At 36.6% G+C, this 26280-nt stretch overlaps 3 protein-coding genes across 3 annotated transcripts; all 3 read left to right on the forward strand.

The window, feature by feature from the left end:
• LOC109837096 (ankyrin repeat domain-containing protein 29-like) lies at positions 7931-11918 on the forward strand. Its single transcript, XM_020405183.1, has 4 exons — positions 7931-8129; positions 10689-10964; positions 11101-11238; positions 11850-11918. The coding sequence occupies exons 1-4, from the start codon at positions 8025-8027 to the stop codon at positions 11868-11870; spliced, it is 540 nt and encodes a 179-aa protein (XP_020260772.1). The 5' UTR covers positions 7931-8024; the 3' UTR covers positions 11871-11918.
• On the forward strand, positions 11882-13419 carry LOC109838445 (ankyrin-3-like). The gene is made up of 2 exons (XM_020406892.1): positions 11882-11900; positions 11981-13419. The coding sequence occupies exons 1-2, from the start codon at positions 11882-11884 to the stop codon at positions 13417-13419; spliced, it is 1458 nt and encodes a 485-aa protein (XP_020262481.1).
• Positions 14590-25259, forward strand: LOC109837095 (probable tRNA N6-adenosine threonylcarbamoyltransferase, mitochondrial). The gene is made up of 14 exons (XM_020405182.1): positions 14590-14997; positions 15085-15129; positions 15823-15897; positions 15987-16083; positions 17312-17402; positions 20113-20162; positions 20753-20943; positions 21108-21193; positions 22062-22140; positions 22628-22711; positions 22805-22919; positions 24033-24121; positions 24819-24987; positions 25081-25259. Exons 1-13 carry the CDS (start codon positions 14590-14592, stop codon positions 24951-24953), a joined length of 1545 nt encoding a protein of 514 aa, XP_020260771.1. The 3' UTR covers positions 24954-24987; positions 25081-25259.

Consider the following 26280-nt stretch of genomic DNA (forward strand, 5'->3'; position numbering starts at 1 on the left):
GTGTGCGTGCAACGCTTCCGCATAGGCGCGCGACAAAAACCACCAAGACCATGCCAAGTTTGGAGGCCAAAGTCCAAAACGACATAATAAACAACTCCGACAACGATCGAAAAGATCAGAAATCCCGAGCCACTTCAGGGTGACTCGCGCCAAGCCCAAGTCACCTCAAGGTGTCCCACACCTAACTCGCCTCTCGTAGTTGTTTCTCTACTTCTGTCAAGCCTCGTTCCTATTCCAGTTGATCTCGTACCTCCGGAGAAGTCTCATGGTAGCGTTGACTGTCGAAATTCAAGGTTACAGCGACAGACCATCTTAGTCCTTCACACAAAGATCGAGGTAAAGTTTCGGGGAACAAAACCCGAGTAGCTCTTCAGGCTGGGGGTCGTACAAACACTCTTGTCAAGCCAAAGGTCGCTCAAAGGTGTCCCGCCACCTCCAAACAAATCGGGGCACCTCATTGTACATGTTCGTGCGCCGTGCATAAGAGGACTCCTGGCATCGATCGCCTGGGGGTTCGTATTGAAACCCAGGAGCCCGTTAAGGTTCCACGCTCGCAAGGAGGTGGTCCTAAACATGTGACTCCTGATGCGACATTAGATCATTCAAAGGCGATAACAAACTATCCCAAGAATATCAATAAGGTTCTTTATCCCCAAAAGAAGACATGTTCGTCAAAAGATAATGTTATACTTAGGCCATCACACAAACAAGCATTGGATTACTCTAATGAGCTGCACTATCACGCTGAAGGTGTGAACAAATCCTAAAAGGAGGGTGTCCAAAAAACTAGCTCTCATTGTCCATGCGGGAGATCTATCAGGACAGTATTATCAAAATATAGCTGCCCCAGGATCATTTCACAAAGGGTCTCGTTATTCGAAAAACTTTCTACCGAAGCATCAAAGCCTAAGCCAAGACATTTCCATAAGAGAAAATCCACTGTCCAGGATGATAAATTCCTTGAAGTCACCATCAACATGGTTGACAAAAGAAAGTCTGTGATTACTTCAAATGGCTCTAATTCTGACTTTTCTCCTGGAAAAAATCCAATTCGGGGATAGCCCAACGAATATCTCGGCTCCAACTAGAAGCCATTGGACATAAGGATTACCCGAGGATGCACAAAGGACTATCTTTGGAAGATGAACTATCAGATACTTACTTCGTAATTGCCTCCAACGATACAATATCCAGCATGGGAAGCAAGAGAGTCGTTCACAATCACTCCTGACCTAGTGGCTCAAATACTTCAAGATGCTTTAGCTCGATAGCGAGAGTAACTCAGAGCTGAAATAAAAATGAAGATGCAGTTGACCATGCAACAGATGAGAGAGTTACAGGCTCAATGACTTCAACCACCGCTCGAGTCTCGTCAGTGGGCTGAATTTAGTCGCCAAACTCAGAACATCATAATTGACAGTGATCTAGAAGTGAACGAAGTCATCATGGCTGATGCACCCCTCAAAAATATTAGGGGTGGCCCAATCGCATCCCTCAGTAACACTAGGGATGGTTCAATTGCACCCCTCGATATCGTTGAGGGTGGTTCGGTTGATCTTTCTCAACATCCTCCAAAGAAAGATGCGGGCGAGGACAACAAGATGATGTAGGAGCTGGAAGATAAGGTCAACGCCTTGCTATCAGCTCAAGAAGTAAAGAGGACCGACATTCTGTGTCTATATCCAAGGGAGTAAGATTCAATCCCGTACCTGATGAAGTTTAATCTAATTAACTTCACGCCATTTGATAAGAAAGGTTCACCCACTCAGTACCTAATTTATTTTAAGTCCCACCTGGGAGTGATCTCCGGGAATGAACCCCTGATGATTCAGTCATTCATGGGCACCCTTCGTGGGGCGGCCTTCGATTGGTATTAACATCTCAAGTTGGGGAGCATTAACTGTTAGGATGACATGGAAAGCTCATTCCTCAATAATTTCTTTGACGATGACACTGAAGTGTCGATCAGAGCTCTTCTAGATGAAAAGCAGAAGGACAGTGAGTCAATTGACAGTTTTGTCAAACGCTTTCGTAATAAGGTAATGAATTGCAGGGATCCTGTTACAGAAGAGTTTATCTTGTAGACATGCCATAATAATCTTTCCATCAATGTCCTGAAAGCCTTAGGGGTCGTACCATCCAAAATTTAAAAAGAGTTAAAACTGCATAGTGAACAAGTCAAATGCTTTCTCAAAAGGAAGAAAGCCAAAAGAGGCCAACCGACGACTAAAGCACCTACAACTGCTGTCGACATTCATCAACAGTAACCTTGGAGGCAACAAGGGACTCTTAATATGAAGTTCTAGGAGGAGTATTCTTTCGAAGATGATGAAGTTCCAGCCAATCTTCAAGTACCTCCTCGCCAATAACAAAATTAAGCTACAACCGATTACAAATTAGGAGGAAGCAAACAAGATTTTGGATCCAAAGTACTGTGCATATCACATGAGGGTTCATCACCCCACCAAGGCTTGTATTACTCTAAAAAATAGTATTCAAGTCTTGGTTGATGCCGGTATCATGACGGCAAAATAAACCAAATGAGAACGAAATCCTCCAACGGATATATGAGGTTAAACTGTTCCCATACTCCAATGAGTATACGGGTATAAATTGTTTTCCCAACCTCCAATGGGTATATGAGGATAAACAGCTTCCTTTATTTCCAATGTGAAGTTTCTGGAGAATATTACACATAATATTCTTAAGGATAACCCGAGATCGAAGGATTGTTCAAGTCTACGCCCAACATACGTTGTCGGGTAGCCTATTCTCGTAACAATGGCAAAGTCTATGTATTCAATATCATAGAACTAAGTCTAAGAGAGTTAACTCTTTTAGCACCACGTTACATACGGAACGGATTTAGACAACCCGCATGTTAGTCTGACTCAAACGGTAGTTAGTAGAGGCTTATCAAATCCATTAATGGCTGAGGGTTTGCTAAAATTCCTACAAGTACGATAGTCACTGATGCACCAGTTTCATCAGTTGGTCTCGTGACTTAAGCACCTGAGACAACATCAATTCTAGTCGAAGTCTCCATGAGGAACCTTTAAAGCATTTGCAATGATAGCCGTATTAGCTCCAATAGCTGGTCCTACAACCAAAACTCCCCTATGATTAAACAAATAACTAGCGAGACGTAAGGGTAAGATCAGTACCTACAAATGAACCATCATCAACGGTTGGTCCTGCAACCTCTACACTTGGGCCTGCCGCGCGTTACAACACCAGTCGAGCTTAAATTGTGTAGACTCTAATAAACGTACGAGTATAAACTGTATTAACGCCGGGCAACGCACTATAATAAAGGTCAATGCCGATCAACACAGCGATAGGTTCGCCGAAATAAGTCTCAGAAAGATTCAAGGTCAAAGGATAATCCCCGGGAGTTCAATCGTGATTCAAATATGAATTCCTGATGAAGATGATCAGTTCAACATCGATCCAATGACACGAGCTAATTCAGAAACCAACACTCCAGTTCTAATTCAAGATTTCGACAATAGTCAGACGATAATCGTAGCATCGGAAAAATTTTAGCTATTCAACAAAATACTGAATAGACTAAAAGATGAATAAGTCTAATAATTGAAGGTTGGGCCTATCATATCCAAAGTATTCTAGGCTCCTTTATAAAAGAATGCGCCTAAAACACTTTGGAGGGGGTATCTGTAGGCATTAAACCCGTACGTAGTTCGAAATGGAGAGAAGACGATGAACGCTATTATCTGAGTCAAAGAGGATTATCCAAGTTAAAGAGGATCATCCAATGCTGTAAAAAGAAGTGAAGGAACGCACGTGAAATATTGAAACGTGTAAAACGATGAAGCAAATACAATCAGGAGGGCTCTAGAGTGACCCGCATGAAGAAGTGAACGTTTGACCATGATGAGATTTGAATCTAAAAATCTCAAAAGACAAAAGTTGTAGCTCCCTTCATCAGCTTTTCAATGCATCTTGAATCACTTCATTCCGAGATCAGACGAGATAATTAAAGCCAAAATACTGAAGACAATACAAATTGTCTCGGAAAATCCGAGTCACCTCAAATTGACTCAGAAATTCTGAGTCACTTCGAAGTGACTCACGCTCAGGTCAGCTCCCGACGTGTTTTTTGATAAGATAGACTTCTATAACTCTTTGGGGTCATCCATAAACATGTGTGGTTATCCTTAAATGTGTGGAAACTGTTACACAACGGAAAACCAACCTAAATAGATAATAATGGTTGTTCTTCAATCTTATCCACAAACACATCATTTAAAATCTATAAATACACCACTAGCACCATCATATAGGCAGATCTGAAGGGAGCCACGAATTTCAGAGGAGCTAGGACGAGGTTCTGACGAATTTCAGAGAGACTAGCAGATCTTGGTGAAGTTCTTCAGCATAAAGAGGGAGAGTTCGAGAGATCCGAGGCCCATTTCCCTTTCCTTCGGATCAAACTTGGTTTTAATTTCGAGAAGAGTCGTAATCTTACTTGGTCGAGATTATCACTTCTGTGATTGTTTCCTTTATGAAATAAGAGCATCAAACTTCCATCCTATCAACCAGATCTGATCCGCGATGGTCCACGGATAAATCTCGGCGCAGACAAAGATCTCATGCAAGCAGCATGCGATAAACATCTGTTGTGTATGTTTGAAAAGAGTTGTAATTTTTATTTTATTTGTAAGCGAGTAGTTTTATAACAAAAGATTAACTCTTTTGAATTCATTGTAATCGATAAACAATTGTATGGATTTTACAACTAAACCATCTTTCACCCCAAACAACCATGATATTTTTGTTAGGCTACAATATCAAAATAAAAACACAATACTTATTTCAAAACACCAAAAAGGTGTTTCAAGTTTGGTGACAGTGTTTTGAGTTTTAAGGGTGTTAATATAATGTCTAATATAGTATATTAATAATATATTTAATATAATATAGTTGTTATAAAGTATAATATAATATAATATTATTTAATATATTACATTATAACACTAGTTTTTAAGTATATCAATATTATGTTTAATACCATCAACTAATAATCTATATAATATTATAATTATATTTTTATATTATATATATTTAAATACTATATTAAATTTAAAATATAGTGATTATAAATATAATAATTACATTTAAAAATATATTATATTTTTAAACATATTAATATAATATTAAAAGTAGTTATATATTATTTAAATATATTACAATATGATATTAGTTCCTAATATATGAATACTATTTTAATACATTAATTAATGATATATACAAATTATAATATTATAGTTTAAATACTTATAGTATATATATATATATATATATATATATATATATATATAATATAATATATTATATATATATTAATATATATATATTATATATATATATATAATATATATATATTAATATATATATATATATATAATATAAATATTATATATATATATATTATATATATAATAATATTATAATATATATATATATATATAATAGAGTAATAATTATAACATTGAATTATATAAATTTTAATTCATAAAAATATATATTAATGTTGAATAATATATTATATTAATATATTAAACAAATTTAACATGTATTTACATGTTTTTGTAAAATGTTATGTAATAATAATAATATTTAATAATAAAATAATAACTCCTCTAAGAATAAAAGATTAAATATTCATAATATATTATATAATAAATAATAATACATAACATTATAAAATAATGGTAAAATAATTATATATTATAAAGTAAATACCTTATTAATGATAAGTTACATATACTATAACAAATATTAATATAATAATAATAATATCGTTATGTAATAATATTATATTATATTATATAAAGAAAATATTGATGTTAATGATCACATAGTCAATTAAAATGGTTGGATGAGGCTGAAGTTGATGAGTGGCCGCTTCCTTCCCTGAATATCCGGTTCTGAGTTTAGCTGCTGAAGCCTGCACAAGTAGAAATTGTGAGAGGACAGAGCTTGGTTTCCCTGTGGTTCCTCCGACGATCAAGTCAGCTGGTGAACTTGAGTGGGGAAAGTGAATGTGAGAGTTCTTGTGTGTAGTATAGTATAATTTGCAGAAGACTCAGAATAAGGTAAAAAAGTCCAAACTCCTCTTTTGTTAGAATAGTACATCTTATTTATACTGATGATATAATGGTAGAATGGACACTTTGGCCGAGCACAGTATGGCGGTGAAGAAGCATGAGCTGGCAGCTGCGTTAGCACCTAGTTTACACGCGTTGCTCTCCGAGTGGAGGAGAGATCACCTCAGCATTAAATGTGAAGCGATCTGAGGCACGGTGGTGCTGACGTGGTTCAATGAGTCATGAAGGCTATCAGGGCTAGAGGTATGAGGGCGTTTGCTAAGTATTAAATGCGATGCTGACACGTTGTCAGTGGGAGAGGCTCGAGGCTGAAGTCGTCCTCTAGCTTCGCTGAGAAGTAACGTCTTTCAAGTCGTCTTTGGATGGATGTTGAATAGCAGGTCGAGTGGGCTCGTAGCGAGTCGTCTTCAACAAGAGGGGCGACAAGTTCCGTCATTCGAGTCGACATTAAGGAATGTCGACTCGGCGAGTTGGTTGAGTTGAAATCCTTGTTGGTCTCTGGCCGCCAATTTGATTGGGGCATTTCATGCAGAAGTACACCCATCCATTGCTGGCAAAAGGGTTACACTTTGGCGATTGAGAACATCATAACAAAAAATGTTAATACATTACTATTAATAAAAGTTAATATATTAATAACAATAACATAGTTATATTAAAAATAATTAAATGTATTTATATTTGGAGATAATATTTAAGTATTATAATATAATGTGTATTACAATTATGTACAACATATAACATTATTATCTATTAGTTATATATAATATTGTAATATGTTAATTATACATATACTATTATAATATATTAATTAAAATAGATATGTAGTAATTAATATATAATATATTAAAAATGTTTAATATTAATATTATAAAAGGTCAAACTATTGTTGACAAACAACACTTCTCTAACGTTTTGAAAACACTTTTGGAGAAAAATACCGTGATGTTTTCAAAATACCATATAAAAATCACCATGGTAACTATTAGAAAGGGTTTCCTATTTTTTTTAAACCAAAACAACCACCCTTAAACAGATGTTTTATGTCAAACAATATTGGTAGCTCTACTAGGTCAATCTTGAAAATTTATACAACTACAGACTCAATATTGTTCACCACTAACCTCCGTGCCTGCCAAGCACGTGACTGCAAGCGACATGTCCGCAAATCCCGCCACTCCCCTAACAAACACAACCGCATCCAGTGCCCCAAATTTCAATTTCAAATTCATAACAAAGCCACGGCAACACCACTTTTGAGCCCCTAAAGTCGTCTTTTCTGGTCCATTTCCCGCTCAACTGCTAATTTCTTATTCTCACCTGCGGTGACCCCAACGTTCATCAGGTCAAAAAAGAAAACTTGGGGTAAAAAAAAAAAAAAAAAACAAGAAGCAAAAGTAGCCATCTTTGAGCCCCTCTTCTCTCAGGTAAAACAAAATCTCAAACCCAAATCTTTTACCATTTACTGTACTTTAATTCATTCGAACTTCAGCCGCCGACGCCTAATTTGTTTTTTCCCCCGATTTTACCATCTCCTCTTTAATAAAATAAAGAGCTAATCAGCTCGAATCTCAGCAGAGCAAGCAGAACAACGCTGCGATCCAAGATCACGGAAGGATCTCAACCAATATAAAACTCAACCATTTCTTTATTAGCTCTCATCATAGGATTCCAGCAGATCTCTGAGAATGGCGAGGGCATCGGTGGTGCGCCACGTGGACGAGGCTGTCGCAGAGGTTTGGTGGAGGCGGCGCTGAGAGGTTGACGTGGCGTCCACGTAGACGCGGAAGCTTTTGAGAGGCGACGGCGATGGCGAGATGCGGGCTGATGTGAACTACGTCGGGGGCGGTGAACTTGAGAGTGAAGTGCACGGAGACGGTGCTGAGAGAGGAGATGCCCGATGAGGTTCGGATCGGGTACGATGAGTTTCGGACCGAGGTTTCGGCCCTGTTTGCTGCTGCGCATTCGGGGCGAGCTGATGTCGTGCGGAGATTAGTGGTAAAAATTTCTCCATTTTTTGTTGCGTTTTGGGTTGTATTGTTTTTGATGTGATGTTGTGGATTGGATGAAGAATATTTTGAATCTTTCATTATATAGTTTACTTAGGTTCTATGAGATTTTGTTCAAGAATTGTATTGGTTTTATAGGGTTTTTAGGTTTTGAGTGCTTATGTGCTAAAATTGTTTTTCAGATGAAATCATTTGGAATTTTCTCCTGTAGGAAAATTTACCTGTTACTATTTAATTTTGTACATGATCATGAAAAGGCGCAAAATCAACATGAATTTTCTCTTGTCTAAATATTCCTTTGTTTTCTTAGTCCTTAATTCATAAGCCGTTCCTTATGGTTTCTATATAGTAATTTGATTTTATGTTCTGGTTCTTTTATTTTGAGTTGTGTATGAGTCCCGCTTCCCCACTGAGAAACTAAAGTTGGATGGTTGAGAGTCTTGTTTCATGTTGACTTTCATGGGGACCACGTAAAGTGCATTAGCACTTGGACATGAGTTTACATTTTTAATAAAATTTGAAGGAGTAGCTCCATAAGATGATACTGACTGGTGTTTCCCCTTATTATATTGATGCCCATAACCATCTAGTTCAACTTGTGTTTGCGAAGTGACTAAAGATTTCATTTTCATTATACACCATCATTTATCTACTCTTATGATGCTCGACTGCCCTTCTTGAATTGAATGCTTAGCTGTTTAGTTGAGCTAAGGGCAACCTGATCACAGCTGAAATTATGAAGTATTGAATTGCAGAATGACAGGCTAGCATCTGCTTCAAACCCTTTTGGTGTCATGAAATAGTTAGATAACTATTACAAACAAGGTATGTATGTACAATGATCAGTTACGGGCAAGATATTGTCTTAGGACTTGAGTTTTTGCAACTGTGAACTCAACTGACACATGAAGTGAATGTGTTACCATCAGAGCGTCATATGACATGCCATCCATATTAGTTGTTTCTACAAGTCTAGAGTTCTGAATAGGCGTATTGATCTCTCACACCTATGCATGATGAACAAGTCTAGATTCGAAAAATTGTTAAACTGTTATAGTACAAATAAGTTAGCTGCATTTTTTGTTTGGTAATTGAATACAGTGCACATTAATGGGGTTGACTGACGTGATCTTAAACTGCACTATCTTGCAGTAAATTGATAGAAATTGGAAAGTAAGAAGTTGACTGCAAGGTTTGAAATTTAGCACGCTAATTGCAACATTTTGTACCAGTAATGTTACAAAAATTGCCAGTGTCAGCAGTAGCCTATCAGTCGATCACTTTCTCATGTATTAGGCACACCATAATAACATGATCCTCAAGTTACAATGGACTCTGGATCAGCTGGGGTGAGACAACAGGGTAGAAATCCTCTACATCCTTGAATGTAGAGAATCTCTACAACTCACCAATCAAATATTCCTACTCAGTGGACCCCATGAATGATATTAATTATCTAAATAAAATATAAAAATACTTTTAATTGTGGGAATCACTGAGATAAGCCAATAGTATTAGCACACTTAACTAATTGTAGGCATTCTCTGCAATCAAGATTGTAGTGAATCCAGACTGGCAACAACAAACTCTACCAGTACCAAACATCTGGACCAAGACCTAGTCCACTGACTCGTGAAGTCTTTAATAGAAATGTTAACAACACACAATTATTTTTTGAATCTTATACATTTCTAAACCACATTCATAATCCTCCCGCAGCTACAAAGTAAGCCAATCTAACATTAGTCTTTCATCCATGATTAATCCATCACAACAATCATCTCCAAGAATGAGATTTCCATTTTCTCCATTTCCATACTCATCTTTTTCTTCGCTATGTAAAAGCTCCTTTTTGAGCAATGGTAGTGAGATTTCCATGTCTTATCAGTAATTAGCGTAAGCATTAAAATTTATTTGTACCTGAAATTGGGAATAAGAAATTATAATTAATAGAAACTACGATGTCCATTCTATATAAAATAGGAAAAATGGGAGATTTCCTTTTCCAGTTTTTTCCCGTTTGCATTCACCTCATTTCTGATTCGGTACAGTCTACTTAATACAAACTATGATAACAGTTCTTCATGGTTTGAAACTATTTTTCTGTCCCAGTTGCATTAGGAGGCTTAACACACTGGGTTCTCTACCCAAGATGACAGTTTCGAAATTAGTGATAACTGCAAATAGAAAACTGGACAAGAAGATTAGTTTTTATCTTTCTATAAATAAAATAGGCAATGGGTTTTGATGTTCTCTTAAAAAAACTACTCCATGCTGAAACCTACAAGTTGTTTGGAACTCCTAAGTGCATCAGTTACTTTCCTCATGTTGTTTCATTTAAACTGCAAAGACATAGGAGTCCATACCCTGCACAGTGTTGTCATGACAATATTTGTTTCCTTCTGCCAATTGTATGCCTAATTTTCCCAACGTTTCTAAATTTGAATGTTTATGAAATTTAAAAACTTGAAAATTCCTCATGACATAAATATCTAAATTTCAAAACAATTTTCCTTCTCTTAATCGTTCTTTCCCACCTCACTGGCAGTCGGCTGGAGCTGATGTTAACCAGGAATTCTTTCGCGGTTATGCAACAACTGCTGCTGCACGAGAAGGTCATTGCATTATTCTAGGCATGCTTCTGAAAGCTGGTGCTTCTCAGGCAGCCTGTGAAGATGCCTTACTGGAGGCTAGCATTTATAATGAGGCTGAAGCTGTGGAACTCTTAATATGCTCCGATATGCCAAGGCCTGATGCTGCAGCACATGCTCTTGTGACTGCAAGCAGCAGGGGCTTTGTTGATGTGGTCACCGCACTCATTAAGGTACAACAAACTCACAGTTTCATTTTTCTCGTCCTTTTTCGATTTGAATGTCTGTAACATTTACATCACGCACCTTACTATCTCAGTTTTACTGATGATGATTGCTATTGACAATAGTGGATTTCTCATTTTTCAGAATGGAGTAGACATAAATAGCATGGACAGAGTTCTCCTGCGGTCACTGAAGCCTACTTTGCATGCAAATGTGGATTGCATGCCCCTGATAGCGGCAATTATCAGCAGACAAGTTTCTGTTGTGAAATATTTACTAGAGGTGATTTTCAGCATTCCTGTTGACTAAGTTCTTTTACACTATCACCACAGTATCTCTTATCATACTAAGATAGTATGTGTTGAATAAACTTCAAAACATTTCTGCACAGAGAAAGCTAATGTAGTAAAAGGAATATAAGATCTACATATGAGTTAGTGTATGTGAAAACTATCAAACAGCAGCACTCAATATTCAATGGACAAACTTTGTTCTGTTGTCTGCCCGTACTTACGAGCTGTGCATGCCTCAAAAGTTAAGAACTGTGCATTTTGACAAATTCGTGCAACATATGCATTCCTTATTGGGAATGAAGAAATTTTCCGTTCACTTTTCTTTGTTAAACTACTCCATATCATCTCCATAATCTTTGTTGTTCTCTGGTTATCTGAGAATCAGATATATCTCATGATTTGCTTTTTTTTTTTCACTTCTTGAATAGTGAATGTGTTCTTAAGTATGTACACATAATAGTGGTTTCAGTGCATTTAAGCATCCAATGCGCTACAAAATTTTTGATCTTTTACTGTAATAAACTCTTACACAAAGTTCTTTTCAGCAATAAATATAACCAACAGGCAACAACATTATTTGTGATATTGCACTAAGTGCAGTTTCGTACAGGCTGGTGCTAGGAGCGATTGCCATGTTCGGGTGGGTGCTTGGTCTTGGGATCCAATATCTGGTGAGGAGCTGAGAGTTGGTGCTTGCCTTGGTGAGCCTTATAATTTTGCATGGTGTGCAGTTGAATTCTATGAAGCAAGCGGTGAAATTCTCAACTTGTTGCTTCAACACAAGCCATCTTTGCTTGAGGACCTGTATCTTGGTAGAACTCTTCTCTGTCATGCCATTCTGTGTCAGAATCCCAAAGCAGTACAATTTCTTCTAGATTCCGGTGCAAATTCAAACTTCCCGTTGCTAACTAAAAGTGGAAATGAATCCCGTCCTATCCATCTTGCTGCTAGACTTGGAAGCATCGACATTCTGAAGCAATTAATCTCTCATGGGTGTGACGTCAATGTAAGGACTTCTACTGGAGAGACTCCTTTAATGATATCCGCAAGATTCGATCATGGAGACTGCTTCCAAGAATTACTCGTAGCTGGAGGTGACTTGGGTCTACTCAGCAATTTGGGTGATAGTCCTATTCAATTGGCAAAGAGAAGCGCGTTTTCATCTTCCATCATTGACATTTTCTCTCAGGTTTTAGCTTCAGGGTCAAGCATTTGTTCAACTGATTTGTCTGTCTTCTCTCCGTTACACTTTGTTGCTGCAAGCGGCAAAGCTGAATCATTACAGATGATTCTGCATTCGTCTACTGAAAACATAAATAAGTTTGATGGATCAGGATTGACACCGGTTATGGTCGCAGCAGAGGCTGGCCACGTTGAGGCTTTCAGGCTACTGGTTATGGCAGGAGCTGACATCACAGTAGCAACCTCTGATGGCAAGAGTTTAATGTCCATTTTCCAGCAAAAAGGCCCAACTGCTACAAAAGATTCTTTTGAGCAGATCTTGCTTGGTGCTGTCTTGGCTTATATATTGACCGATCACGAACCATTCAGAGCGCTGCATTATGCTGCTCGTAGAGGAGACAGTTCCTCAATCATTCAGCTGCTAAAAATGGGATTTATCGTAGATTCTTTTGACGAGGATGGTTATTCACCACTTATGCTTGCAGCCACTGAAGGCCATTCTGACGTGTGTAAAATCCTACTGGTACAAGGTGGAGCAGAGTGTAGGCTCGTCAATGACCGAAATGAGACAGCTTTGTCCTTGGCAAGGAAAAGTGATCGGTCTAATAAAGTAACCGAGGGTTTGTTACTTGATTACTTGGCTCGACTGCACGTGCTTGATGGTGAGGAGATTTGTAAGCACACTCGAGAGGGGAGAGGCAATCCTCACTTGAAAACTGTTAAGATGCAGAAATCTGGGGTTTTGACATGGGGGAAAACAAGGCGGAGGAATGTAGTTTGTAAGGAGGCAGTATCCGGACCGAGCTCGGCCTTTCTAAAGAACAGGAGTGTTGATGAGGAGGGCAAGTCAGTGATTTTCCATGTCAAGACTGTGGCAGGGAGGGAGGTCCATTTTGAAGCAAGTAGCGGTTTTAGTTTGGAGCTGTGGGTCCGGGGTATTAATCTCATTGTGAAGAGGGTGTTGCTTCTGGGTCTTGAGGAAATGTAGGGGGGGGGGGGGAGGGGGGGGGGGAGGGGGGGGGGGGGGGGGTTAGTTTCTTCTCTGCAGATATTCTGCTTTGTTGTGTGCAGAAGTTTGAGTTGTAACTACAGTTTAAGAGTAGAATTTATCTTTCTTACTGTACAGTTCGATTGCATTTACAATATGGTAATAGATCATGGTTTTTAGCGAGAACTACCTTTGGTATTATTTGCTCATTGCAGAACTTTTGAATAGGGTATATTTCCTCTAATACCATTGCAGCCATGTTGAGTATGTTCTCTTCCGTGTACATGGCAATATCACAAACAAACTCAAAAACAAAATAGTTGTAAATTATAAAAAAAAACACATGTATGAATTTTATATTTAGAGCATTCCATAAAAAATCTTTAAACTCAAGGCTTTTTACGTTTACATATAAACTACTTCCATTGAATATGGACGTATCTAACCACCAGTGGGGTGCTCCGGTGAAGTCATTGAAAGTGATAGCTCATTTTAATTATTAAAATTCACATTTACATAAGTTGCAGGTGTCAACCAGTAAAAGGTCTATAGCATACAAAGGCTCTCACATTATAACAATAATTGCTTAATTTATTATGAATATTTATAAGCATCATCACAGTTATCATATATTAAGCATCAGATTAATTATTAAATACTTTTTTTTGGGAACAAATAAAAAATATTTTTGTAGTCAATTTCAAAATGACTAATGCATAATTTCCACATGTGAAGTTATAAATATAGACCCACAAATACATGGCTAGATTGCACTATAATGCTCTAAAGTTTCACTAATCTTGCACTTAAGTGTTCCTTATTTTAAAACGGAGAAAAAAAAAATCCCAATGCATTAAAGTGTTGCGCATAAATGCTCCAAACTTTTAAAATATTGTGCGTTGGCATCCTCTTGTCTATTCGGTATTGTACGTTCGTGCCATCTTGTTTATCCAATGTTGCCTACTTTAGTTTGTGTACGACCTCATTTAAATACCCTAAAAATTCTAAAAGATTCACTTTAATACCTATGTGATATTTTTGAATACATAAAGAAAAGCTAACAATGTCGGGATGTTTCTTAACTTAGAACATTCACTCAAATACTTTAGAGTAGTTTTTTGCTCGGTTTTAAAATAGGAATCATTTAGAATGCTACTTACACCCGAACATATGGGCCTCGCCAATTTTGGTCCCGTTCCGCCACTCCCCGGTTCACGGCTAGCTCAACCCGCTTTCTGCGGCTTTGCGCTGAAAAATAGCCGAGAGACCTCGCCCTCATCTCTTTCTCTCCCACGAATCGGTGGGAAAATGGCGGCCTTTTTCGTCTCCTCGCCCCTCTCGCTCTCCCGCTCCCCTCTTCTCACGAATCTCTTCCATCTCACTAAATCCAAACCCCTCGTTTCTTCGTCCTTCGCTCTCCCACGCCGCCATCCGTCCTCTATTCTTCAAAATTACCCTCTCAGATCTCTATCGCCTTCAAATTTCGCTGCTGGTGCTCACACTTCTACGGCGCTGAATCGAGACGATCTCGTCGTTCTCGGGATCGAGACGAGCTGCGACGATACAGCCGCAGCGGTTGTAAGTGATTCTTCTCGCTTTTCTTTCCTCTCTGTTTTTGCTTTTTTTTTTAAATTTAATTTAATTTAATTTTTGGGCTTATTTTAGGTTAGAGGAAATGGAGAAGTCCTCAGCCAAGTTGTTTCTTCTCAAGTAAGTTTTGGTCTTTTATCCTGAACTTTCAATTAATTTTTTTTTTTTTGACTTGAAGAAGTATTTAGAATTAAAAGAATGCTATCCTTCATCACCACTTCATCTCCAACATTGATCTCTTGAAATTAGAAAAATTTCTCTCTTTGGCTAGGAAAATGTTGCTTATATAACTCTATTCTATTCTTTGCGTTTAAGAATCTTCTTGTTGTTATTAGATCTTTCTAGATTTGCACATTATAAAATCTCATAGTCTGTGGCAGAGTGGCTGCTGCTAGGGCTTCCCTTGGGAAATATGAAGCCGGTGAAGGAAAATATTGCAATAAGAAAAAATAAATAATGGAAATTGAACCATACTCATAAATAATGGAAATTGAACCATACTCCTTGAATCTCTAACTATATAATTATCCTCCGAATTCTCGAAACGCATTCAATCAGTTACATTCTGAAATTAAAGTTTCTCTTTAGCCATTTAATTGATATGAGGATAGGTACCGGTATAATGGATCATGTCATGTATGTTCTTAGAGTTATTTGATTTGGTTTTGCTGAGTACACTTTTTCTTGTATTACCAATACAGTATATTCTTATCTGATTTTGTAATTCAGCTCAGCTGGTAAATTTGTCAATCTCTTTGACTGTCAAACTTCTATGTTTATTTTTATTTATCTTTGTGCTTTCATCTGGTCAAGGCAGAATTGCTTTCGCGCTATGGAGGTGTTGCTCCTAAAATGGCTGAAGAAGCACACTCGCTTGTTATTGATCAGGCATGACATTTGATTGACTACCCCCTTCTTCTACCTTTTGTGCTAGTGTTTAAATGCTATAAGCATATGACTTCTGATTTACTTTGCAGGTTGTTCAACAAGCAGTAGAAAATGCAAATTTGTCAGAAAATGATCTTTCTGCTGTTGCAGTTACTATCGGTCCAGGTCTAAGCCTTTGTTTGCGGGGTAAGTATGCAAAATGATCTTTCTGCTGTTGCAGTTACTATCGGTCCAGGTCTAAGCCTTTGTTTGCGGGGTAAGTATGCTATGTCCTATTGCTGTTATTGCAACTACTATCGGTCCAGGTCTAAGCCTTTGTTTGCGGGGTAAGTATGCTATGTCCTATTGCTGTTATTGCAACTATTCTTATAAGTCTTCCCTATTTTTTTTCTATTTCCCAGAAGTTGCAACTGTTGTAATCACAAGATGGAAAATGAACATCATAATGGATTCAACTGAGAAGTTTGATTGGGGTTAAGTACTTGCATTGACACTGCCAATACATATTTCTGTCATATACCACTGATGGGGATTATTTATGGTACTTACCCTTTTACACAGCTAATCGCCCGTACATTTTGTTCGCAAATCACAAAAATTAACAGCACTTTGTACTTATGATTAGCATATGTGGAACTTTGTTACCCAACTACTACTTCTTGTATTCCTTATTTTCCATTTCTTGGTATCTTGAGCTCATAGCAAAGAGGGAATTCAGTAAGCTGCTGCCAGTTATTGAAATGGATCTTTGATGGTCACTTCATGGTATCGATCATAACAACGTGCCTTTGTTTGAATATACACAAAGGGGACGTCTAAGTTCGAAACCAACTTCAGTCTCTCATTTCTTATAACAAAGAATTTAGCTTCTCTTGTTAATTAGGAAATAAGATTAGTTGTTCATTGTGGAGATAATGTCCTGTTAGCATCTGCCTGTTTCCTGGGCATTTCGAATATATTTCCTTTCAGTATCATTTCAGTCATGTAACTCATACTGTATGTTACTCTTTTGTATACATTCCCTATGAAGTCACAATATCATATCACTTACAAAATCAAATAATATGCTTGAGAAAATTTTGAAAGTCCATCAATGAAAATATTTAGAGCATTTTTAGGATTCAGGAAGATTATTTTCTTCCTTATTAGAAATTTCATATGTATGTATCTAATTAATTGATAGATATCTACATTTATTTCTAATTGTATTGCAGATTTCATCAGATAAATGTATATTTTTTCATTGGTTCTGCTATCTATCTTGAATTTATATGGAGACTGAAGAAGTAAAAAAAAAAAAATTTGTCGGATCTAGATTATAAGTAGTTGGAATCTTCCTCATATTTTAAGTATTGCCTTTCAGCTTTATTTTATCAATCCATGTACTGATCTTTTGCTCCTAGATCTATTGTAGTTGGTGTCCAGAAAGCTCGAAGAGTAGCTGGGACATTCAATTTGCCCATCATCGGAGTCCATCATATGGAAGCTCATGCTCTTGTAGCCAGGTAAGAGAGTTGAAGCGACGTATCTGATTATTGGGTCATACCTTCATGTCCTTCTGTGCTAGGTATTTTGCTTGAATTTGATGTTCCAGACAATGCCCCTGAAAATTGGAGAGAATGAAAAAGAATCTTTTACATAGCCCTTGGTAGATGCCATTATGTTATTAAAATTCTGACATGTTGAATTCAAGCTCCACGTACTTCACGTAATGTTGTCTTAAAAGGCTAAATCCAACCACCAAAATTCACTCACATGGAAATATGATAGCATGGCCTTTTTGTGAATAGCTAAATGAAATTCCATATGGCAAATTCTTACTATATTCCTTCACTATCTAGGCTTTTTTGAGTGTATTAGGGACTCTAAAGGGCTTATTGATATTATGAGCTCAGGCTACAAAGAAGCTAGGTGTTCTCCCTACTGGCATTCTAGGGGCACGACAAAGCTCTCAGTTGCTATAGTTACCTTAAAAAAAAACCAAATCATAGAGGGCTGCAGTCATGTTGACAACCAATGTAGAATTTTGGTTAGTTCTTCATGGCACGCTTTATGGTCAACCTCATTTTGATGGCAATGGGCAAATGATGATTGGGGAAAATTTTCTGTTATGCCTTTTCTCCATTTATGTAGCAATTCATCACTAGGGATACTTCTTCCACTAGATATAAAGGGTGTTTGGGGCGGCTTATTTTTTGGTCAAACTAGCTTTTAAGCTAACTTTTTAATTTCTACATATTTGGTAAAACTAGTCCTGGTGCACGTGCAATGCACATGGTTAAATATCAAAGCTATTTTAAGTTAAAATCTGTAAACATGGATTGTTACATTTGCCATAAATTTTATTTAAACTTTTTTAAAAAAAATTATGAAATAGATGATTATTTTGAAAAATTTTTGGGGCCGGGAATAAACAACTAACAAGTTTGCAGTAGAAGATAGGTGAATCTTTACTTAGTTTGTTTATAATGATGGGATCTCATTATTAATTAACTACAAGGCTTAGTACATTATTTTTTTGTTGTACGTTCAAGGCAAGCAGTGGACCCATGTGAGTCCTCATCGCAATGAATGTTATACAATTTAAACATAAAAGAAAAATAAGGGTTGATCAATGGCGTAGTTGGTGAGGGGAAACTCTAAAAGCTTAAATTGGTAAATGGATATATAATAGATGGAGATGGAGAATGGTGGTTTTGAAAACAGTGGGTGCGTGTGGATTATTAATATGATTTTTGTTTGTGTGGTTTTCTTCATTAATCTAATGTAATATAATAAGAAGAAAATAACAAAGGCACATATTTATTGAAGGAGATGAAAGTGCTATGAAAATTATTATAATTTCTGATCTGAAAAAAAGATCAAACATATAATATAATTACTTGCTTTAAAATAATTTAATCTAATCTAATAAGAAGAAAATAGATGAAAGTACTGTGAAAATTATTGATATTTCTTGATATAAAAAAATTAAATATACAATATAATTAATTGCTTTAAAATAATCTAATCTAATCTAATAAGAAGAAAATAACAAAGACAAATATATGTAGAAGAGATGAAAGTGCTACGAAAAATATGTAGAAGAGATGAAAGTGCTACGGAAATTGTTGTAGTTTTTTAGCTTATAAACATTGGTATGTGATGTTACATGTGAGATGATAACAATTATAAATAGAGTTCTATTTAAATAATAATAGTATAATTAAACTTTAAAACTAATTATGCAGTACCGTGAACAACTTGAATTTTAGTTGGTGAGAGATCGCCACGTTGTGTCCTCATATCGTAGCTGTTTGTTTTAATTTTTTTTAATAATTTTCAGAACGATTTTGTCTCTTTAATTTGTTTAGTGGATTTTGCAAATACCCCGTCCACATTATGTATATTTATAGGTCTGCGTTGTTCTGGGGTTCGATTCTGGGGCGAATATTATTTGCCTCACTAATTTGTTTAGTTTTTGCATATACGCCATTCATCTTGTATACATTTGTAAATTTAGCATTTAATAATTTCATTTAGGTTTGCATTTCAATTTAAACTATATTCTTATCTTCATACTATGTATATCCAATAAAAATTCATCAATTTATCAACTTCCTCTTACTTAATAGATTAATTTGAAATTTAAGGGCATTTTTGTCTACCAAAAGATTTTTCCGAACTCGTGCTTTTAAAGAGAGTATGATATGATGATATAAAATAAGTTAGCTTATAAGTCACATTTTAAAAAGCTGGTATATCTTAGCTTTTGAAAAACTAACCTATAAGCTCACCTAAATAAGTTAGGTTTGACCAAACAAATTACTATAGTACCCAAATAATTGTTATAATATTTTTATTATAAAAGCCAAAAGCCACTAAAAGCTAGCACTTATTAAGCTTAAAAAAATAAGCCTTGCCAAACACCCTCATAGTTTGCCTGGTTTCTGCATCTCCATCTATGTTGTGTTTTTTGAGTTCAAGAATAGAATGAAGGTCCACCATAATTAAGTACAAGAATGAAGGTCAAGAATAGAATGAAAGTCCTCAGAAAACACAATATTGGACGGAGTTCAAGAATAGAATGAAGGTCCTTCATAACTAAGTACATCAAGGGAAAGGCAACGGACTGTGTAATATGACTTTTGTAACTTTTAATTTAGCTTGTACTTCTTTATTTTATTTTATGTTGTGTTTATTTTCCTTCCTTGTTATGCTTGTTTCTTTATATAGGCTGATGGACAAGGACCTGCAATTTCCATTCTTGGCTCTTCTTATTTCAGGTAAGATGTCTATCTTCATTTTATATTATATAAGTTTAACACAGAGATTGTAGAAAAAGCACAATTTTGCTAAGAAAAAAGAGCACTGAGAATTACATGGAACATCCATTTTACTTTTGGGGTCCTGTAGCATTTTTCCGGTATTATCTAGTTTTTCCATTTTATTCAGTATTACCTAGTTTTTCCATTTTATTCAGTGTATATATATGTATGTATTCATGTATAAATGTATGTCTGTGTATGCATATCAGTAGTGATCTTTTGCATGCTAATATTTATTCTTTCAGCATAGTGGAAGTACATGCACCCTACTTATCAATTTTCGCATGCACCTCCTGGACACTTACATCTAAAGGACTATGAAACATAACAAGAAAATGTTGTCAAAATTCTAAGTCATGCTTTCGATTTGATGGACCAAATGCCTCTATATGATATGCTTTGTTTGTGGGTTGTATGTAAACTTATCTGAATACACAGGGGATTGTTGCTCCCTCCCTCCCTCACTCACTTTCATTTCATAGGTTATTTCTTATGTTCAGCTGTAAGATGAACCAAAAATTGGAATCTCATATGCTATTCTTACGCAGGTGGACATAATCTCCTGATTCTTGCTCGTGACCTTGGTCATTATGTTCAGCTGGGAACAACAATAGATGATGCTATTGGTGAGGCATATGATAAGACAGCTAGATGGCTTGGCCTTGATATGGGGAGAGGTGGTGGCCCAGCTCTTGAGGAGCTTGCTCGGGAAGGTGATGAAAATTCTGTTAAATTTAAAGTAAGTTTTCTGAAGGAGATTTTAAATGACTGTAATTGACAGGAAAAGTTAATTCATTATCTCCGTTGCTTTTTTTTCATTGTCTTTGCAGTTCCCGTTAGGTGTTAAGTTTTTGATCTTCTTGATGCTTCTATCAAGTTTAATATGTATCTTCTGCAATGTAGATTCCAATGAGGCAACACAAGGATTGTAATTTCTCATATGCTGGTCTGAAGACCCAAGTTAGACTGGCTATAGAGTCTAGAAATATGTAAGTACCATTCTATATTTACATAAAATGCTTTCATGTCATGTATTACATATTTGCTTATGCTAATCTAACTATCGTCATCTTAATGTATCTGGAATATTCACTATAATATGGCAATAAGAAATATGGAATCTGTCTCCATTTCTCACATGTGCGCATTTTTGCGCGCGTGCACACACCTGCTGTGGGTGCTTCCGGTCATATGTGCTCAGATGCTTGTGTTGACCTTAATTGTGTTTAATGTTTCTGCAAGAGTGGTGTTCTTTCTACAGCACACCATGGGGTGCATGATTTTCAATCAGAAAATAACCGTTTCATTTAACCTTGAGCTTGTCAAATTGTTAAGTAATGAGCAGATGGAAGATCAGAAGCTTTTAACTGTTGTTGGAGTAATGCCTTCATTGACGGAAGCTTCTAAGTATTGTATATATTCTGACAGAGGGAAAATAGTGATAAAATTTGCCGAAAATGCATTTAGTACGTCGTAAAGTTTGAACTTAAAAGTTCAAATATTACTTACCAATGTGTTTTTCTTACTGATTACTCAAGAAGAATTATTATCGAATCTAAAGGCCATGAATAATTTGTATTTTTAACTAAACTTATGTTTAAACATAATATTCCACTTTATTGTCATGTACATATTAATTCCTCTCTTCTCTGGTGGACGCGATCCAATGGACATGTGGTGTGCCAAGAGAGGATAGCCCTTGGATAAATGGGGTCCAGGGGTTGGTGTGCTAATCCAAGGGACCTTCCCCTTTTTGGTCCACCATGGCAGCAGTGGACCGTGTCCACTGGAAAAATTTCCCTCAGTTATTAATTCCCAAGTCTTTTTCATATAATTGCATGTGAATGTCTGCTGCAGATTTACAGACAAGAGTTCTCTTTCTTCTGAAAGTAGTCATGACAGAAGGGTGCGAGCAGATATTGCTGCCTCCTTTCAGGTAAGACATTGGTGCTGGTTTACTTAAATGCCTGTGCAATTGGACTAAAGAATAAGGGGGGAAAGCCTGCCAATGGTCTTACAGAACAGCAGTGGAAATGTATAATCATACATGCAAGAAAGAGGGTGGATATGCTTTTCAGCAGAGAAATAACAGAGGCACCAGCTGTTGTCAGAAAAATAAGAGATGTATAAAAAAGACAAGTATCTTAATTAACTAGGAAAGAAAAAAGAAAGGTATTACTTACTGTATTGAAGAAAAGATAGTATGTCCAGAAGATCCTTGATATATCAAAATAAAGAAACATAGTAATGAACAGTGAACAAGCGCGCACGTGTGCACTCACTGAAAGTTATTCACGGGGCATCTAATTCTGTAACCAAATACCTTTAACAACATAGTCAATTTTAAGTGAAAATTTGCAATCCTTGTGCACAAGCCACAAGGCAAAGCAAGATTTTCCTCATGCATTTGACTGTTTCTGCAGCGAGTAGCCGTACTTCATTTGGAGGATAGGTGTGAACGAGCAATTGAATGGGCATTGAAGATTGATCCTGCAATTAAATGCTTGGTAATGTGAATCTCATGTTTCCTTTGTCTGTCAGACTCCTTTCCTTGTGACCTATGTTCAACATTTAAGTTGTTATTTTCATGTAAGTTTTAGGTAGTTTCAGGAGGTGTTGCTTCAAATCAATATGTTAGAAGTCGTCTCCATCATATTGTAAAGAAGACTGGTCTGCGCCTCGTATGTCCTCCTCCAAGCCTTTGCACTGACAATGGTACGAGACATCCACAGATTGTGTTTATAAACAGGAATACTGAGCTGCGTACTCTTTTACCACTAAGAAAACTTAAACATCTGGATACCACTAAGCAAAGAGACTATTTGGTTATAACTATAAGATATGACCTTGTATAGTATTGCTAAAATTCTTGGTTGTATGGTAGCTGATCATTTGAATAAGCTGTTTATTGCCAAACTACTAAAATTTAATGTTATAGTTCCTGGTAATGCAAATATGCTGCTAACTTATTTTAGTTGTTTGGGATAGAGGAAATACTGATGGGGCAAGAATATGGTAATAGGCTAATCGCAGAAACTACAAACATGTGATTTTTCTCTGTGATCTTTCATAGAAAACTTCTTTCTCAACCAGTCTCCTGTAGTCAGATGCATAATATCAGAAAATTTCAGTTGTAAGTCATGCGACATTAATCCAAATGTTGTGATCCAGGTAATGTACTGTGCAGTCAGTCTGAATTTATGACTTGAATCTATGACTTCGAATAGTGTCGAGGCGCTGTGTTAGTTATTTCCTTTTCTATGGAAGAAACCTTAAACATCTTCTTTATGCATGGTCTTCAGTTCTAGATGATATGCTTTCATTACAACTGCCTCTGTTAATATCTTGGAAACACTCTGCTCGTAATAGATTCATATTTACTAAAAATAGACAATATGCTTTTCAGTTCTGATTCAGAGCATGTTGCTATACAATGAAACATTTTTTTCCACCCTACTTTTGGTTTACTTATTTTTGTGGTTTGTGTCTGAACTCACACCTCATTATCCAAGGAATATGTACCTCTGTTGAAGTGTATAATAGCTGTAAAAACATCTATATGAACATACTCAGTTTCCAAGTCTGAGCGTTTATGGACCGTTAACTTCTGGTGATACGTGTATGTCTTGGAGTCTAAGCCTTTTCTCCTACAATGCTTCTTTTTTTTATAAGATTTTTACTATTGGAAAAAATACATTTCTTCATGGTGGTTGAATAGTTCACGAGTCACTGATGGTGCCAAGGATTTGTGATTTGCTTCAGGCATGATCAGGCAATTAGGCTTCTCATTTTAAAACAAGTTAATTATTGTGAATGTTATTTTAATAGGTGTCATGGTTGCTTGGACTGGAATTGAGAACTTTCTAGTCGGAAGATATGACCCTCCACCACCAGCCAATGAGCCCGAAGATTTTATGGTTTGTATGGGCGTTGTTTATGTATAACTTTAGATGCTTTCCTTTATATATCTTTTTTGCCATCTTTCTGGGTTTAAAAAAAAATATTTATTCATTAGTATTTTAGAATTGATTGTTGTACACCAAATCCTTTTTTCCATGTTTTTCGGGTTGCATGCCAACTAATAGACTGATAATATCGCTGCGATGAGTATAATCACCAATGTTTATCTTATTATGACTAAGCAATGCTTGTGTGCTTATTCATTCCCTATCAGTGCTCTAACTATTGGTGTATTTTCACTTACTGTCAATAATAACAGTGATTTTGGTATGTCATCATGGTAAATAAAAGCGAAAATTTGGCTATGCTTTCTACGATAAAGTAAGGCCTGACAACGGAGTTTGTTCCAAGCATACAAACTGATATAAAGGAGAATACTGTTATTGGATTATGGATTCAGGAAGTACATGAGTTATGTTTGGCTGTTGCTTTATGATGGCCTAACAAGGACTTGTGATGGGTTCTTCTTCAGCATTTTTTAGTTTTGATAATTGCATTCTTATTGTTTTGGTATATGTTCTTTTAGAAGGGAGTGATCCTTGTGGGCATTTATGCCTAGGAGCAACTATACGACATGAACTACAAATTAACTTGCAAATTTACATTCTGATCGGCTCTGCTCAATTTGGACAATTGTATTTCATGATGATACAGTATGATTTGAGGCCGAGATGGCCTCTGGGTGAGGAATACTCGCAGGGTAAAAGTGAAGCGCGCTCCTTGAGAAGAGCCCGTGTACATCCATCGCTCACATCTATCGTCCATGGATCTATTGAGCAACAAGTATAGCTCTGTAAATGCTAGCTGATCTTACTTCTGAACTGTAAGTTGGAAAAGTGCATTTGCTTATTCACATATTTTTTCCCCCTCCCTTTTGCAACAGAATTCAGATCTCTCTTTCTCTCTTCCGTGGCAGGTCTTATATTATCGTAGGCTATTTTTTGAGTCAGCAGAATCATCCAGAGTACTTTGCTGATAAGATGTATTTATGAACTTAAGTTCCTGGAATGAGATGTACTGAATCAGGATTCACTCGTGTTGTATCAATATAAGAAGATAATCATGGCAATAATATTCTCTTATACTATCGATTTTTTTTTTGTTTCGTTAAGTGACTTCTTTCCTGAAATTGTTCTGTCTGGATGGTTCCGTGCATTCAAGCAGATATAGCGAACAACAACGATCCGAGTATCTTTGGGCCTAGCCGTAAACTATGAACATCTGCATACGTTTGATTCGTTGCCCTTGAATTTGTTCGCGTATATGTTTGGTGTGGCTTTAGATGAGGGAAGCCCCACTCTTGAAATTTGTATATATTCAACGTTACATCATCTTTTCTTCTATACCAATCTAATGGCTTCCCAGTTCAATCCCTTAAAAATAAATGCGCGAGTCTTTCGAGCACGTACGGAACTCCTCTTCAACAGTCCACCCTCCTCTGTCAAAGAATACGGATAACCGGAATGAGAGAGAGAGTCTTTCGAACGTATACGAACCTCTTCTGTCACAAAAAAAAAAAAAAAAGCCTCTTAGACCATCTTCAACCCATTGCATCAAAATGGTGCAAAAATCACATCAAACAGTAATACATCTCCAACCCATTGCACCATTTTTTGCACCAAAAAAAAATATTCTCAGTATATTCTCACTTTATTCTCTTTTATCTATTTTTATATTAATTGAGAGGTAAAAACAAACATTTAAAAAATTAAAAAAAATAAACAGTAATGGGGCGGATGAACAGTGCGACGCCATATTTGGTGCAGCACTGTTTATTTGCACCAAAATGGAGCAGAAAATGGGGCTGGATTGGAGAAGGAACAGTACAACAAAAAGCACTGTTTGCACCAAAATGAGTCTGGGTTGGAGATGCCTTATGAGAGATAAATTGGCGTTTAAAACTAGACGGTGGTGGTGGCTCGCTTACGTAAGAAACGATCTCACCTTTTCATTCTCAGACTCAAGGTTAGACCGATGAGATCGAACGGATGAGGGTTTTTGATAGAATTTATCGGTTTTTTCCCTGACCACCTACGCCCTCGGTGGTGGGCCAGCACAGTGTAATAGTTAATTGACTAATTTAGTATTAATCAAATAAATTTGAAATTTAGTCAAT

This window comes from Asparagus officinalis, chromosome 4 (assembly GCF_001876935.1).
Source record: "Asparagus officinalis chromosome 4, Aspof.V1, whole genome shotgun sequence".
Taxonomy (NCBI): domain Eukaryota; kingdom Viridiplantae; phylum Streptophyta; class Magnoliopsida; order Asparagales; family Asparagaceae; genus Asparagus; species Asparagus officinalis.

Excerpts from the sequence above, each read along its gene's own strand:
- LOC109837096 (XM_020405183.1), top strand. The coding sequence starts at position 8,025 with ATGCCCGATGAGGTTCGGATCGGGTACGATGAGTTTCGGACCGAGGTT. Across the intron at positions 8,130-10,688 it reads ATGTCGTGCGGAGATTAGTG|TCGGCTGGAGCTGATGTTAA; the intron begins GTAAAAATTTCT and ends CCTCACTGGCAG. Across the intron at positions 10,965-11,100 it reads TGGTCACCGCACTCATTAAG|AATGGAGTAGACATAAATAG; the intron begins GTACAACAAACT and ends CTCATTTTTCAG.
- LOC109837095 (XM_020405182.1), top strand. The coding sequence starts at position 14,590 with ATGGGCCTCGCCAATTTTGGTCCCGTTCCGCCACTCCCCGGTTCACGG. Across the intron at positions 14,998-15,084 it reads ACGATACAGCCGCAGCGGTT|GTTAGAGGAAATGGAGAAGT; the intron begins GTAAGTGATTCT and ends GGCTTATTTTAG. Across the intron at positions 22,920-24,032 it reads AAGCCTTTGCACTGACAATG|GTGTCATGGTTGCTTGGACT; the intron begins GTACGAGACATC and ends TTATTTTAATAG.